We start from the raw sequence: 17,500 nt of genomic DNA, 5'->3' as shown, positions 1-17,500 counted from the left end.
CACCCACATACACACACGCACACACACACGCACGCACGCGCACACACACACAGACACACACACACATACACACACACGCACTCACACACACACACACACACACACACACACACACATCAGAATCAGAATCAGAATCAGAAACTGTCTTTGTCTTTATTGCCAAGGATGTTTTCACATACGAGGAATTTGTTCTAGTACAGAAGCTCCACAGTGTAAACAGAATGGCATTGATAAGACATGAACATATATAATAAAGGCAGTTGTATGTACAGTGGATAAATGTGCAAATTGAAATATAAATAAGTAAGTGTGTGTAAATAATGTAAGACTAGAGTTTGTTCTGTGTGTGTTACAGTAAGTGTTCATCAGATGGATTGCCTGAGGGAAGAAACTGTTCCTATGTCTGGTCGTTCTGGTGCTCAGGGCTCTGTAGCGTCGACCAGATGGCAACAGCTCGAAGAGTGTGTGTGCTGGATGTGAGGGGTCCAGAGTGTGTGTGCTGGATGTGAGGGGTCCAGAGTGTGTGTGCTGGATGTGAAGGGTCCAGAGTGCACACACGTGCACACACACACGTACACACACGCACACACACACACACACATGTACGCACACACACGCACACACACACCTCACGCACACACACACATGCACGCACACACATGCACACACAAGCACACACACACATGCACACGCACATGCACGCACACACACATGCACACACAAGCACACACACATGAACACACACACACATGCACACACACATGCACACGCACATGCACACGCACAAAGACACACACGCACAGATGCACACATGCACATGCACGCACGGAAGCACACACATGCACACATACGCACAGACGCACACATGTCACACATGCACAGACACACACACATGCACACAGACGCACACACGTGCACACACACATGCACACACGCACAGAAGCACACACACATGCACACACACGCACAGACGCACACACGTGCACACACACACATGCACACACGCACAGACGCACACACACATACACACACACACGCACAGAAACACACACACATGCACACGCACAGACGCACACACACACATGCACACAAGCACAGACACACACACATGAACACACACATGCACGCACACACACAGACACACAAACGCACACACACAACACACACAAAAACGCACATACACAACACACACATGCACACACACACAAGCACAAATGCACACACATGCACACACACACAAACGCACACACACAACACACACAAACGCACACACACAACACACGTGCAGACGCACACGCATGCACTAGCATGCACACAAATGTACACACACAAACACACACACAGTGTTTTTGTACACTGTTTAGGGAAAAAGTTACTCTAGAGACCAGGAGTGTGAGAACACTGAAAGGGTTGAGTTTTCCTTTTCACAACAGTTAAAGGTTCCTGTTTGCATATTAAAGATAAAGTCTTTGTGTAAATGTGTAAAGATACTTCAAGGGATTCAGGAAACACCTGAATGTATGTGTGTGACTACAACAAATACATCACCTGAGAACTCACAGAGTACAAACGAAAAAAACTGTAATTATTTAACAAACAAACAAATAAGTAAATAAATAATATGCTAGAAATTTGTAGTTCATGTAAATAACTAAACATTTGAGTAAATTATTATTAGAGCATTAGTTTTTTGGTGTGTGTGTGTGTGTGTGTGTGTGTGTGTGTGTGTGTGTGTGCGTGAGTGAGAGGAAACATTGCCTCGTTTCTGTCTCTACACTAAACCTATTTATTCAGCAACCTTTCCACTGTCAGAGCTGAGGCATGTGTGTTCCCCAAACTATGCACCACTGTGGTTGTCTGTCACACACACACACACACACACACACACACACACACACACATACACACACACACACACACACATACACACACAGATGAAAATATCTCTGAGTGTCAGTGTGCCAGTATTAGTGCATTTCCACCAAAGGACACCCGAGACTGTAATAGACAATTAGAGTGTGTGTTTGTGTGTGTTTGTGTGTTTGTGTGTGTGTATATGTGTGTGTGTGTGTGTGTGTGTGTAGCTGAGGTCATCCAACAATGTAATAATAGAATATTATTATAGGATGGACGATGTGGGGCTGATGTTCAGGGTGTTAGTAGTTAAGTCTCACACTTTATATCTGAGATCCTGTGAGATGTTTGTGAAAATAAAAGTTCATCCACAGAGATTACTGACATCCTGACACTTTATATACAGTTATAATCATACACACAGCACACATCTGTACAATAGCTTATATACATTATATAGTTCACACACTACAGGTGATATATAATGTACAGGGTCACAGCAGAGAGGTTTATATTAAATAAACTGCAGATGAAACAGAGGAGATAAATGTTCAGCTTCTAAGTTATTCTACACACACTAATCACATTACAGTAGTGATGAATAAAAGCCCCTCTGTCTTTTACACTCACACTGATTTAAACTACATCAGAGCACCGAATACACAGATTTACTGCAAGACTTCAACACAATAGAACACTTCATACCACTCAAATCTATCATGTAATAAAGAAATAATAATAATAATAATAACAACAACAACAATAATAATAAATCAAATAAAAGAATCTGATTAAAATGGCCAATAAATATCTAATAAAAACAAAAAAATACTCAATTTAAGATGCAAAAAAATCTAATTAAATTCTAAAAAAAGAATCAAATAAGCTGATTATTATTATTATTATTATTGTTATTGTTATTATTATTATTATTATTATTATTGTTATTGTTATTGTTATTGTTATTGTTATTATTATCGTTGTTGTTATTAGTATTATATTATTATTGTTATTATTATTATTATTATTATTATTATTATTATTATTTTTGTTAGTATTATATTATTATTGTTATTATTGTTATTATTATTATTATTATTATTACTGTTGTTATTATTATATTATTATTGTTATTATTACTGTTTTATTATATTATTATTATTATTGTTATTATTATTATTATTTTTGTTATTAGTATATTATTATTATTATTATTTTTGTTATTATTATTGTTATTATTGTTATTATTATTATTATTATTATTATTATTATTATTATTATTATTATTATTATTATTATTATTATTATTATTATTATTATTATGCTCCTGTTTGTTTATCTGAACAATTTGGAGATTTATTAAAATAATATAAAGCTTTGTATAATAAAAGTCTCGCTGCATTTGACCTGCTATCTTGACCTTCGTCTGAGACCCGGAAGAACTTCACAGCAGGAGTCTCGGGTTGCCAAGTGAAAGCTTTTTTGTGTTAAAGGTGAAGCCTGAGTCTTAAAATGAACCGTGCAGAATTAACCTTAGACTTTTTAACCAATTAAACATGTTGATAGCGAAATATTTGTTCAGTTTATTATATATAATATGGCACAAACTTAATGAACATTATAAACATAAATATAGAAATTCGCCGTGATTTAAGAGGAATAAAAACATATGAAAGTGTTATTAGAGGAAATGAGTCCCTAACCCTAACTGTCGTGTGTTTTAGTCCCTGCACGTGTTTTTATTACAGATAAAATATAATAATAGCGTTTTTCTCCTATAATACTGTTTAATCCTGTCTTCTGTGAGAGACAGGAGGGATTTTGTGCACAGTGGCAACCAGCGTGTGGTTGAGAGGAAGCCTTTAGCACTGAGTGTTTAAACCGCGTCACTAAAACATTAACGTCTGATCTTAAACACATCGGATATCGTCTGATCTCAGACCCGTTATACTGATCACTGTTGTAACAACGTTAATATCCGTGTTATGGGCGCTAAAGGGACGTCGTGCAGATGGAGCGTCAGATTAAAGTGTGTTTAATATAAACACTGAGCTCAGGTGAGTAATAATGTAAATGTAATAAAGTGTTTCATATAAACACTGACCTCAGGTCAGTAATAATGTAAATGTAATAATGTGTGTTTACTGTTTAATATAAACACTGATCTCAGGTCAGTAATAAACTGTGTGTTTTATTCAGGAACATCAAACACTCTACATTAGAGTTATGTGTTTATAAGGATGTTGTTAGCGTGATGTTGTGTTAGCTAACACGGTTCGTCCTAAATGCCTAACAAGTGTACATCAAGTGTGTACATCAAGTGTGTACATCAAGTGTGTACATCAAGAGTGCATCGAGTACACCAAGTGTACACCAAGTGTGCATTGTGTACACCAAGTGTGCATTGTGTACACCAAGTGTATACACCAAGTGTGCATTGTGTACACCAAGTGTATACACCAAGTGTGCATTGTGTACACCAAGTGTATACACCAAGTGTGCATTGTGTACACCAAGTGTATACACCAAGTGTGCATTGTGTACACCAAGTGTATACACCAAGTGTGCATTGTGTACACCAAGTGTATACACCAAGTGTGCATTGTGTACACCAAGTGTATACACCAAGTGTGCATTGTGTACACCAAGTGTATACACCAAGTGTGCATTGTGTACACCAAGTGTATACACCAAGTGTGCATTGTGTACACCAAGTGTATACACCAAGTGTGCATTGTGTACACCAGGTGTATACACCAAATATGCATTGTGTACACCAAGTGTGCATTGTGTACATCAAGTGTATACACCAAGTGTGCATTGTGTACACCAAGTGTATACACCAAGTGTGCATTGTGTACACAAAGTGTATACAGCAAGTGTGCATTGTGTACACCAAGTGTATACACCAAGTGTGCATTGTGTACGCCAAGTGTGCATTGTGTACATCAAGTGTATACACCAAGTGTGCATTGTGTACACAAAGTGTATACAGCAAGTGTGCATTGTGTACACCAAGTGTATACACCAAGTGTGCATTGTGTACACCAAGTGTATACACCAAGTGTGCATTGTGTACACAAAGTGTATACAGCAAGTGTGCATTGTGTACACCAAGTGTATACACCAAGTGTGCATTGTGTACACCAAGTGTATACACCAAGTGTGCATTGTGTACGCCAAGTGTGCATTGTGTACATCAAGTGTATACACCAAGTGTGCATTGTGTACACAAAGTGTATACAGCAAGTGTGCATTGTGTACACAAAGTGTATACAGCAAGTGTGCATTGTGTACACCAAGTGTATACACCAAGTGTGCATTGTGTACACCAAGTGTATACACCAAGTGTGCATTGTGTACACCAAGTGTATACACCAAGTGTGCATTGTGTACACCAAGTGTATACACCAAGTGTGCATTGTGTACACCAAGTGTATACACCAAGTGTGCATTGTGTACATCAAGTGTATACACCAAGTGTGCATTGTGTACACCAAGTGTATACACCAAATGTGCATTGTGTACACCAAGTGTATACACCAAGTGTGCATTGTGTACACCAAGTGTATACACCAAGTGTGCATTGTGTACACCAAGTGTATACACCAAGTGTGCATTGTGTACACCAAGTGTATACACCAAGTGTGCATTGTGTACACCAAGTGTATACACCAAGTGTGCATTGTGTACACCAAGTGTATACACCAAGTGTGCATTGTGTACACCAAGTGTATACACCAAGTGTGCATTGTGTACACCAAGTGTATACACCAAGTGTGCATTGTGTACACCAAGTGTATACACCAAGTGTGCATTGTGTACACCAAGTGTATACACCAAGTGTGCATTGTGTACACCAAGTGTGCATTGTGTACATCAAGTGTATACACCAAGTGTGCATTGTGTACACAAAGTGTATACAGCAAGTGTGCATTGTGTACACCAAGTGTATACACCAAGTGTGCATTGTGTACACCAAGTGTATACACCAAGTGTGCATTGTGTACACCAAGAGTGTACACCAAGTGTGCATTGTGTACACCAAGCGTGTACACCAAGTGTGCATTGTGTACACCAAGTGTGTACACCAAGTGTGCATTGTGTACACCAAGCGTATACACCAAGTGTGCATTGTGTACACCAATAGTATACACCAAGTGTGCATTGTGTACACCAAGTGTATACACCAAGTGTGCATTGTGTACACCAAGTGTATACACCAAGTGTGCATTGTGTACACCAAGTGTATACACCAAGTGTGCATTGTGTACACCAAGTGTATACACCAAGTGTGCATTGTGTACACCAAGTGTATACACCAAATATGCATTGTGTACACCAAGTGTATACACCAAGTGTGCATTGTGTACACCAAGCGTGTACACCAAGTGTGCATTGTGTACACCAAGCGTGTACACCAAGTGTGCATTGTGTACACCAAGTGTGTACACCAAGTGTGCATTGTGTACATCAAGCGTGTACACCAAGTGTGCATTGTGTACACCAAGTGTGTACACCAAGTGTGCATTGTGTACACCAAGTGTGTACACCAAGTGTGCATTGTGTACACCAAGTGTGTACACCAAGTGTGCATTGTGTACACCAGGTGTATACACCAAGTGTGCATTGTGTACACCAAGTGTGTACACCAAGTGTGCATTGTGTACACCAAGTGTGTACATCATGTGTATACACCAGGTGTGCACTGTGTACATTGTGAAGGATCTAACTAACAGTTCCAGCTAATAAAGGTTCAGATAATTGTGGTTTATTATGAGCGATCATAAAGATGTTGTTTTGATTATTATTATGTTATTTATTCCAAACAGAATGATTTCTACAGACATTACAGTTCATTTTCACACCTATAACTCTGGTTGCTTTATGAATAACTGAACATTCTACATTATTGCTGTTTTTTACCTGAACGATGACTCGTGAACATAAAGCCAGTTGTTGTGACACATGAAAAGAGCCTGTAGTTTGAATAAGTACCTGTCAGAAGCACCTGAGGTGATGACGTGCTCCTCCTCACCCGTCTCCAGCATCTCCACATCATCTGACAGTCCTGATAAAGCTGACACAAGTTTGTGTTGTTCAGGTTTGGTCTGAATCTGCACCATGCCTGGGAAGCTGAAGGCGAAGATCGTGGCGGGTCGACACCTGCCTGTCATGGACCGGGCCAGTGACCTCACTGACGCTTTCGTGGAGGTGAGAAAAGCCTTAACATAAAGATTTATGGGGTTTATATCTCAAGTCACATTTTATATTTGACTTTCCATGATGCCGTTAATGACCTAATTTATGAAGGAAGCTGAACGTAGAAAGTCTTTTATATGAGAAGGTATAAAAGCACAATGCATAGTTTTTTTAAGTGATTTTTCTTCACATAAAACACAAACATAACTTCTGTTCGATAACAGACCATTAAGATGTTAGACTAGATTTCAGAGCAGAAGGAACATTAACACATTTAACATCCATTAAAGGTTTTATCGGAGGGCACGGTGTCTTAGTGTTTAGCACGTTCGCCTCACACCTCCAGGGTTGGGGGTTCGATTCCCACCTCCACCTTGTGTGTGTGGAGTTTGCATGTTCTCCCCGTGCCTCGGGGGTTTCCTCCGGGTACTCCGGTTTCCTCCCCCGGTCCAAAGACATGCATGGTAGGTTGATTGGCATCTCTGGAAAAATTGTCCGTAGTGTGTGATTGCGTGAGTGAATGAGAGTGTGTGTGTGTGTGTGCCCTGTGATGGGTTGGCACTCCGTCCAGGGTGTATCCTGCCTTGATGCCCGATGACGCCTGAGATAGGCACAGGCTCCCCGTGACCCGAGGTAGTTCGGATAAGTGGTAGAAGATGAGTGAGTGAGTAAAGGTTTTATCCTTCAAAAGAACGATCCGAAGGCGGAGCTACACGTCAGCTCATTATATAAACTCCGATACGCAAACGATCACAGAATAACTCAGAACCAGGAAACGTAGCTGCGGACGCTGCATTCAGGTGACCGGCGATGTTGGAGAGAAGTGGTTGTCATAGTAACGATGTATTTTGACAGAGAGAAAATGAGCGTGTTAATTGACTTCGATGTCGTAATCCAACACACAGCAGTGAAGTAGCTAATTCTGTTTAGAACATCTCTAATTTGCATATTGTGAATATTCATACATGGTGTGTTTGTGAATGAGGCACAGCCGTGTCTCTGTTTAACTGTTTATATTTTTAGGCATAAAAACACTAAATGTCTCTGACCTCATTATCGTCTGCAGGTGAAGTTTGGAAACACGACTTTTAAAACCGACGTGTATCCGAAGTCACTAAATCCGCAGTGGAATTCTGAGTGGTTTAAATTTGAGGTGAGGTTTATGTTTTTATTTATTTATAATTAAATCGCAATTATGGTCAACTTAACATTCAGGATTCTGTGTGTGGCCAATGGCGTGTGTGTATGTGTGTGTGTGTGTTTCTGTGTGTGTGTGTTTCTGTGTGTGTGTGTTTCTGTGTGTGTGTGTTTCTGTGTGTGTGTGTTTCTGTGTGTGTGTGTGTGTGTTTCTGTGTGTGTGTGTGTGTGTTTCTGTGTGTGTGTGTGTTTCTGTGTGTGTGTGTGTTTCTGTGTGTGTGTGTGTTTCTGTGTGTGTGTGTGTTTCTGTGTGTGTGTGTGTTTCTGTGTCTCTGTGTGTGTGTTTCTGTGTCTCTGTGTGTGTGTGTGTTTCTGTGTGTGTGTGTGTGTGTGTGTGTGTGTGTGTGTGTGTAGGTGGATGATGAGGATCTGCAGGATGAACCGTTACAGATTACAGTTCTGGATCATGACACCTACAGTGCTAACGATGCCATAGGGAAGGTGTACATCGACATTGACCCTCTGCTCTGCAGTGAAGCTGCCACCGTCATCTCCGGCTGGTTTCCCATCTACGACACCATTCACGGTTTGTCACAGTGCTGAGGAATCACACAGAGCATCAGAACAACTGAACACAGAGCATCAGAACAACTGAACACAGAGCATCAGAACAACTGAACATTAATGATGAAGCCGTTCAGAATGTGACTCTAACATGTCACGTGTATATGAAACACTTGATGTGACACAAAATTCGATTGAACTTTTTAATAAATTAAATTTTATTTTTGTATTTAACAAATGTAACTGTGTGTGTTTAGGTATAAGAGGAGAGATCAACGTGCTGGTTAAAGTCGACCTCTTTAACGACCTGAACCGTTTCAGACAGTCTTCCTGTGGAGTCAAGTTCTTCTGTAGTGAGTATTTATATGGTTCTGCTCATCTGATCCTCTGCTCACTTGATCTTCTGCTTTAACGCTGGTTTCTTCGCTCCTTCACTCAGCTACATCCATCCCACGATGTTACCGTGCTGTGATGGTCCACGGTTTTGTGGAGGAGCTGGTGGTCAACGAGGACCCGGAGTACCAGTGGATCGACCGCATCCGAACCCCGCGAGCGTCTAACGAGGCTCGTCAGCGTCTCATCTCCCTCATGTCAGGTACAAACACTCACACTGTAGCCTGAGTGTGTGTTTATATTGCAAGCCATTTTCAGAAAACAGTCTGAGGGGTGTGCGTGTGTGCGTGTGTGTGTGTGTGTGTGTGTGTTCTCTGTGCAGGTGAGCTTCAGAGGAAAATTGGACTGAAGGTCCTGGAGATGGGAGGGAACACCGTGGTTGGTTATCTGCAGTGTTTTGACCTGGAAGGAGAATCTGGTCTGGTTGTGCGAGCCATCGGTACGGCCTGCACACTCGAGAAGATCAGCAGCATACACGGTCCTGCAGGAGCCACAAACCCATCTAACTCGTCTCCATCAAAGGATATAAAAGAGTGAGTTATGTTGTGTGAAAATACACACAGAGCTCCTGCACTAGTGCACTAGTATCCTCTCAGTTCACACCTTACGTCATATACACACTGCAATACACACATCTATACACACATCTATACACACATCTATACACACATCTATACACACGGCTATACACACGGCTATACACACGGCTATACACACGGCTATACACACTGCAATACACACTGCAATACACACATCTATACACACATCTATACACACGGCTATACACACGGCTATACACACGGCTATACACACGGCTATACACACGGCTATACACACTGCAATACACACAGCTATACACACAGCTATACACACAGCTATACACACAGCTATACACACAGCTATACACACAGCTATACACACTGCAATACACACAGCTATACACACTGCAATACACACTGCAATACACACTGCAATACACACGGCTATACACACTGCAATACACACTGCAATACACACTGCAATACACACCGCAATACACACTGCAATACACACTGCAATACACACTGCAATACACACTGCAATACACACTGCAATACACACTGCAATACACACTGCAATACACACTGCAATACACACGGCTATACACACTGCTATACACACTGCAATACACACTGCAATACACACTGCAATACACACGGCTATACACACGGCTATACACACGGCTATACACACGGCAATACACACGGCTATACACACGGCTATACACACGGCTATACACACGGCTATACACACTGCAATACACACGGCTATACACACGGCTATACACACTGCAATACACACGGCTATATACACACGACGAGCAGCTATCTGTGTTTCCACCAATCTTAATATTTTATTCTTCCTTACACACTATTGTTTATCAAATATGTTTATATACTTTATATATCTTTATATACGTTCTATAACATCGTTGCATTAGTTACGAAGGGATGTGCAGGAGCTCTGTGTGTGAGTGTGTGAGTGTGTGAGTGTGTGAGTGTGTGAGTGTGTGAGTGTGTGAGTGTGTGAGTGTGAGTGAGTGAGAGAGTGTTTGTTTTATGAATACTTTCTCAGTACACAAATAGGCCACACACTGAACCTTATCATTTTCCCGCATGCTCCCTCTCTATCTTTCTCTCTCTCTCTATCTCTCTCTCTCTCCCTCTCTCTCTCTCTCTCTCTCTCTCTCTCTCTCTCTCTCTCTCTCTCTCGATCGGTCTGTTTTCCCGTCACCATCCTGCATCTGCCTGCTTGCATTCAGTCATTTTCAGGACGTTCTCCAGTTCCTGCTTTATGTTGCAGCATTTTTGTGTGTTTGTGGCATTTTTGTGTTAGTGTTGTTTTATCTGTGCACTCACACTTGTTTAATTTTGTATGTTTCTGTGTGGCTTACCTTTTTGGTTTCTGCTTGCTGGTGTGTTTGTTGTCGTTGTGGGTGTGTGTGTGTGTGTGTGTGTGTGTGTGTGTGTGTGTGTGTGTGTGTAGACAATCTGCAGTTCTATAACAAGAAAACAAGAAAACAAAAAAAAAGATGTTTGCATATTCAAATGCATTACAAAGTCAGAACACCCCCCCCCCCCCTTAGAGGACTTAACATCAGTGTTGTAAGGTTTAAAGGTAGCGTGATTTCTTTTGTCATGTAGTTTATTGTGTGTTTCTGTTGTCAGCATTTTTTACACAGCTTCTCCTCATTTATACTAAACCCTAACACAGCATATAAAATGTCTTCATGTAAACTCCTCTTATCTGCAGGTTGTCTTACATAAATCAGTCTGTTTGTTTGTGCTGCTGTTAGTATGTGTGTGTGTTTTGTGTGTCTATGTGTGTGTACACGTATGTGCCCAGCATGTTGTGTGTGTGTGTTGTGTATGAAACGTGTGTGTGTGTGTGTGTGTGTGTGTGTGTACACGTATGTGCCCAGCATGTTGTGTGTGTGTGTTGTGTATGAAACGTGTGTGTGTGTGTGTGTGTGTGTACACGTATGTGCCCAGCATGTTGTGTGTGTGTGTTGTGTATGAAACACGTGTGTGTGTGTGTACACGTATGTGCCCAGCATGTTGTGTGTGTGTGTGTTGTGTATGAAACACGTGTGTGTGTGTGTGTCTGTGTGTGTGTACACGTATGTGCCCAGCATGTTGTGTGTGTGTGTTGTGTATGAAACACGTGTGTGTGTGTGTGTGTTCTGTATGAAACGTGTGTGTGTAGCTCTCCGCAGGCTGCTCCTTCTGCTCTTGGATGTCGCTCCACTCACAGCAGTCCAGTTCACGGTGCGAGCAGCCGTCTCTCTCAGGGCTTCTCCGTTTCCGTGCCGACGCTGCTCTTCGCCGGTATGAAACACAGACACAGGAGCTCAGAGGGTCCCACAGCCAGGCAGTGTAGGCAGGTGACCCCGGTGTGACCCCCTCAATCCCCTGCTTTCCCATTGGATCGCACCAGATGGCTGTGACATCATCAAGCCTCTCTTCAGCTGCCAAAGCAACCTGTTCTGCCTCTATGGCTCGTCTCCTCCATGTCAGCGAGGGCCGAGGGCTGCGTTCAGCTCACAGTCACACGGTGTAGCTAGTCAGGTGGTTAGCAGCGTGCCCCTGATTGGTTTGGTAGTCAGCAGAAGGTGTTAGATTTCTCAGGAAGCTAACGTGAGCTATGATAAAAGAGGGTCATGCTTTAGTTAGCTGAGCGTTGTGCTTTGGTTAGCTGAAACAAATGCTTTTTCTCATCTCATTACCTTTTTTTGCAGTGTCATGTTTGTCATGCTTTTTTTTTTTTCTTTTCAATTGTTTGTTTTCCGTGTCTGTGCATCCGTTTCATTCGTTTATTTGCTAGACACCCAGCTCTCAACCCCCCCCCTCCCTTTTCCTCCCTTTGTTTTTTCCTGCTTCCATCAAGGAACCTTCTGAGGAACTAACATTTATATAAATGTGAAACACTGTGCTGTAAAATTAAGCACACTCTTGATTTTAAGTGTGAAACGTTTAGTCATCTGTGTAGTGTTTCAGCATCTGTCCTAATAGATCCTGAGCTACAGAAATGTACAGCAGGAACTAAACAAGCCCAAAAAATTTAGGATCCAGTTCCAAAAAAGGTTCCTGCTGTGGAAATGCACCTTGTTGTTCCTCTTTTCCAACCCTTACACACACACACACACACACACACACACACACACACACACGCAGACGCTCACACTCCCTCTGTGCAGACGTGGTGTGTGTGAGATTGAGTCTGTTCCTCCTTGCTCTGACAGGGCGGGTTTTGGGGAGGAGGCCCCTGGTGTCCCGTTGTGCTCAGGACCCCCCACCCCACTGAGAGCCCAAACCTTCTCTTCCTTCTCCCCTTCCAAGTCCTACAGTCGCCAGTCCTCCTCCTCTGACACTGAGCTGAGCCTCACCCCCAAAACCGGTAAGACCACTCGTACCCAGGGATCAGCCCACTACTTCACACTCTCTACAGAACTGCAGCAGATCAGATCAGCCAACAGAACATGCAACGTATCAGACTGTATATGAACAGGTCTGTCTATGGAACAGTCCATCAGAGATCAGCTATTAGAGATTAGACCTATCAACTATCAAAGACCACCACGATGGAGATCAGGCCACTGTAGGGCAGGGTGGTGGAGATCAGGCCACTGTAGGGCAGGGTGGTGGAGATCAGGCCACTGTAGGGCAGGGTGGTGGAGATCAGGCCACTGTAGGGCAGGGTGGTGGAGATCAGGCCACTGTAGGGCAGGGTGGTGGAGATCAGGCCACTGTAGGGCAGGGTGGTGGAGATCAGGCCACTGTAGGGCAGGGTGGTGGAGATCAGGCCACTGTAGGGCAGGGTGGTGGAGATCAGGCCACTGTAGGGCAGGGTGGTGGAGATCAGGCCACTGTAGGGCAGGGTGGTGGAGATCAGGCCACTGTAGGGCAGCACGGTGGAGATCAGGCCACTGTAGGGCAGCACGGTGGAGATCAGGCCACTGTAGGGCAGCACGGTGGAGATCAGGCCACTGTAGGGCAGCACGGTGGTGGAGATCAGGCCACTGTAGGGCAGGGTGGTGGAGATCAGGCCACTGTAGGGCAGTGTGGTGGAGATCAGGTCACTGTAGGGCAGTGTGGTGGAGATCAGGTCACTGTAGGGCAGTGTGGTGGAGATCAGGTCACTGTAGGGCAGTGTGGTGGAGATCAGGCCACTGTAGGGCAGTGTGGTGGAGATCAGGTCACTGTAGGGGTGATCAGAATGCTTGAGGTTAGGTTATTAGGTTTTAGAGATCAAAGCACTAGAGATAAAGAAGATGTAGCTAAAGGCGCTGCAGCCGTTTCACAGAGAGCGAGTGGTAGCGTTGCTTCTCCTGCTTTACTCTGTTTTGTGTTTTTATTGTTAAACAAGTTTGTGTTCAGTTATTACATTGTCATATTATGCTGATTCTTTTGTGTGTGTGTGTGTGTGTGTGTGTGTGTGTGTGTGTGAGAGAGAGTCTATAAAATTACATTAATACATAAATATTAGGATAAATAGTACTTTTGATCCAACAGGACGACTGAGAAACACCTGTTACTGTTATTGAGTTTGGAGGGAATTTCAGCCCTAAATCTAATTTCATTTGTTGTTGTTGTTGTTGTTATTATTATTATTATTATTATTATTATTATTATTATTATTATTATTATTATTATTATCAGATGTCACAGATTTTGTAGCTTTTCAAAGTCTCCAAACTTCATTTTAGGAAATTAAACTAATGAAGTTTTCATCTTCATCTTCAGTCTTTGTTTTTCTCCTTTCTGTGATTTCATAATTAATTTCTACCTCATTTTTGCATCATTTTCATTGATCTCTTAATTCCTTCTCCACCTCTCTTCTCTCCACCTCTCTTCTCTCCACCTCTCTTCTCCACTTCTCTCATCTTTTCTCTCCTCTCCTCTTCTCTCCACCTCTATTCACCTCTCTCCTCTCCTCTCCTCTTCTCTTCTCTCCACCTTTTTTCCCCCCTTTCTTCTCTTCTCTTCTCTTCTCTTCTCTCCTCTTCTCTTCTCTCCACCTCTTTCCCCCTCTCTTCTCTTCTCTTCTTGTCTCTCCACCTTTCTTCTCTCCACCTTTCTTCTTTCCACCTCACTTCTCTCCACCTTTTTTCCCCCTCTCTTCTCTTCTCTCCACCTTTCTTCTCTCCACCTCTTTCCCCCTCTCTTCCCTTATCTTCTTGTCTCTCCACCTCTCTTCTCTCCACCTTTTGTCCCCCTCTCTTCTCTTCTCTTCTCTTCTCTTCTCTCCACCTCTCTTCTCTCCACCTTTCTTCTCTCCACCTCTTTCCCCCTCTCTTCTCTTCTCTTCTTGTCTCTCCACCTTTCTTCTCTCCACCTTTCTTCTTTCCACCTCACTTCTCTCCACCTTTTTTCCCCCTCTCTTCTCTTCTCTTCTCTTCTCTTCTCTTCTCTCCACCTTTCTTCTCTCCACCTCTTTCCCCCACTCTTCCCTTATCTTCTTGTCTCTCCACCTCTCTTCTCTCCACCTTTTGTACCCCTCTCTTCTCTTCTCTTCTCTTCTCTTCTCTTCTCTTCTCTTCTCTCCACCTCTCTTCTCTCCACCTTTCTTCTCTCCACCTCTTTCCCCCTCTCTTCCCTTATCTTCTTGTCTCTCCACCTCTCTTCTCTCCACCTTTTGTCCCCCTCTCTTCTCTTCTCTTCTCTTCTCTTCTCTTCTCTTCTCTTCTCTTCTCTTCTCTTCTCTTCTCTCCACCTCTCTCCTCTCCTCTCCTCTCCTCTCCTCTCTCCTGTTCTTCGTTTCTCTCAGCGAGGATTTGTCTGTCTCCCAGTTCTCCTATCCTTCAGTGTAAATCTTCACCCTTTCCCACAACCAAAGCCCTAAGGAGTACAACTCCTCCCCCTCTCCATGTGAGCCAATCAGACACAGCCATGCTGAGAAAGAGCGTGTCATTCAGTGAGGACCTGCTACTGGCAGCCTCCGGTAGGACAAACCCACTTCTCGTTGGACTTCGACTCCACAGAACGCATGTAACACGGCTGGACGTAATCAGTCCTGTAACAGAAAACGATCGCTGTTTACAGGAACAAAGTTATCGAAGTTAACCATCATTAGTCAGCGGATGTGAATTGAGCGTGATTGTTGTGGTGATTGTTGTGGTGATTGTTGTGGTGATTGTTGTGGTGATTGTTGTGGTGATTGTTGTGGTGTTTCATTTAAAAGCATTTGTTTTAATTAACAAGCGCTCACTCGCACGTGATTGCGTAACCCTCTGAGAGAAGATCAGGTTCCACACAGCTCTGATTCTGATGTGCAGTTCTGCATGAATGTGAACTAACCTCAACAAACAGAGTCACTTCACACACAAGCCTCGCATTTCAATCCTATTCTCAACTTTTCTCTTTGATCGAAACACAACATTGCATCTGACTTAGAGGCTTTGGTCAGTAGAAACGCTGTCAATCTTCTGTCTACAGTATATTTGGTAAAAAAGCTCGTGCTAAAAGATACCAGATGATTTTTAGGTTTCCTTAGAAATTAAAGTCAATACAACAGAGCAAAGTGTCATTTAATCAATAGTGTGGAAAAGCCTGATTTATACATCCAGTGTGTTCAGAACAGTGTCAGTTACTTTGGAATGATTAAGATGGCTTCGAGACGAGGCGAGACAAGATGAGACGAGGCGAGGCGAGGCGAGGCGACCGTGATGAAAACAGTATTGAAATGCAGTCATGATTAAAGTGTAAACTGAAACCTATCAGTACCTGAATACAGGAATGTTCCAGATGGGCTTTTTGTTGGTTATTTTAGCAAACACACATCTTGGTGTTGAATCATAAAAACCCCGAATATTCAAAATCCGTTTCTACAAAGAAATTTGGTGTTGAGCAAATATAAAAAAAAAGCTGTATGGAGATCCGATGCTCAGTGTATCATGTATGTCTCACGTATGTATCACTGTATAATTAAGTATAAAGACCTTTAGGTGTGATGGAAGTCACCTGGTTTCTGGTTCTTCTTCCTGTACAGGAATGGGCAGTGGGGGCAGCGCCGGGAAGGAGGTGGCACCTCTTAAAGCACTTCTGAGACAACAGACGCAGTCGGCTTTGGAACAGAGGGTATGTACGGATGCTCAGATACAGTGTCATATTATTGTTCTACAAAACTAAACTGTTTAAGATGTGTGGAAGGGAATGAAATTAGTGTGTGCGTGCGTGTGTGTGTGTGTGTGTGTGTCTGTGTGTCTGTGTGTGTGTGTGTGTGTGTCTGTGTGTCTGTGTGTGTGTGTGTGTGTGTCTGTGTGTCTGTGTGTGTGTGTCTGTGTGTCTGTGTCTGTCTGTGTCTGTGTGTCTGTGTCTGTGTGTCTGTGTCTGTGTGTCTGTGTCTGTGTGTGTGTCTGTGTGTGTGTCTGTGTGTGTGTCTGTGTGTGTGTCTGTGTGTGTGTCTGTGTGTGTGTCTGTGTGTGTGTGTCTGTGTGTCTGTGTCTGTGTCTGTGTGTCTGTGTCTGTGTGTGTGTGTCTGTGTCTATCTGTGTGTGTGTGTGTGTGTGTGTGATTCACAGGAGTTCCCCTTCTTTACACTGACCAGTTTTCCTGCTGGCTTTCTGCTGCATGTGGGAGGAGTGGTGAGCGCACGGTCGGTCAAGCTTCTGGATCGAATCCACAACCCTGGTAAGAAAACTCCATGACACACAAACTCGCATGCAATTATATTACATACTTATATGCAGCTCACACACACAACATGATGACACACATGCAGTGCACCTAGACACACACCTGTACACAGTGCACCTAGACACCTGTACACAGTTCACCTAGACACACACCTGTACACAGTGCACCTAGACACA

At 42.9% G+C, this 17,500-nt stretch overlaps 2 protein-coding genes across 8 annotated transcripts in view; one reads left to right on the top strand and one right to left on the bottom strand.

The window, feature by feature from the left end:
* tnni1c (troponin I, skeletal, slow c) overlaps window positions 1-6,980 on the bottom strand; it is a 10,968-nt gene extending 3,988 nt beyond the window's left edge. The window contains exon 1 of the mRNA XM_060878589.1: window positions 6,801-6,980. Coding sequence (XP_060734572.1) covers window positions 6,801-6,980 — 180 coding nt within the window. The remainder of the gene's footprint in view (window positions 1-6,800) is intronic.
* Window positions 3,697-17,500, top strand: part of c2cd5 (C2 calcium dependent domain containing 5) — a 30,559-nt gene continuing 16,755 nt past the window's right edge. For 5 of the 7 annotated variants that reach the window (XM_060878789.1, XM_060878788.1, XM_060878790.1 and 2 more), the window contains exons 1-10: window positions 3,697-3,911; window positions 6,959-7,068; window positions 8,123-8,209; window positions 8,608-8,779; window positions 9,015-9,110; window positions 9,197-9,352; window positions 9,473-9,683; window positions 12,932-13,086; window positions 16,678-16,766; window positions 17,210-17,318. In XM_060878789.1, coding sequence (XP_060734772.1) covers window positions 6,979-7,068; window positions 8,123-8,209; window positions 8,608-8,779; window positions 9,015-9,110; window positions 9,197-9,352; window positions 9,473-9,683; window positions 12,932-13,086; window positions 16,678-16,766; window positions 17,210-17,318 — 1,165 coding nt within the window. In that variant the 5' untranslated portion in view covers window positions 3,697-3,911; window positions 6,959-6,978. Of the gene's footprint in view, window positions 3,912-6,958; window positions 7,069-8,122; window positions 8,210-8,607; window positions 8,780-9,014; window positions 9,111-9,196; window positions 9,353-9,472; window positions 9,684-11,887; window positions 12,070-12,931; window positions 13,087-15,456; window positions 15,631-16,677; window positions 16,767-17,209; window positions 17,319-17,500 lie in introns of those variants that run through there. The other 2 variants (XM_060878793.1, XM_060878792.1) reach the window with 2 other exon arrangements.

This window comes from Tachysurus vachellii, chromosome 9, assembly GCF_030014155.1.
Source record: "Tachysurus vachellii isolate PV-2020 chromosome 9, HZAU_Pvac_v1, whole genome shotgun sequence".
NCBI lineage: Eukaryota > Metazoa > Chordata > Actinopteri > Siluriformes > Bagridae > Tachysurus > Tachysurus vachellii.
This window is presented reverse-complemented; position numbering and strand designations above follow the sequence as displayed.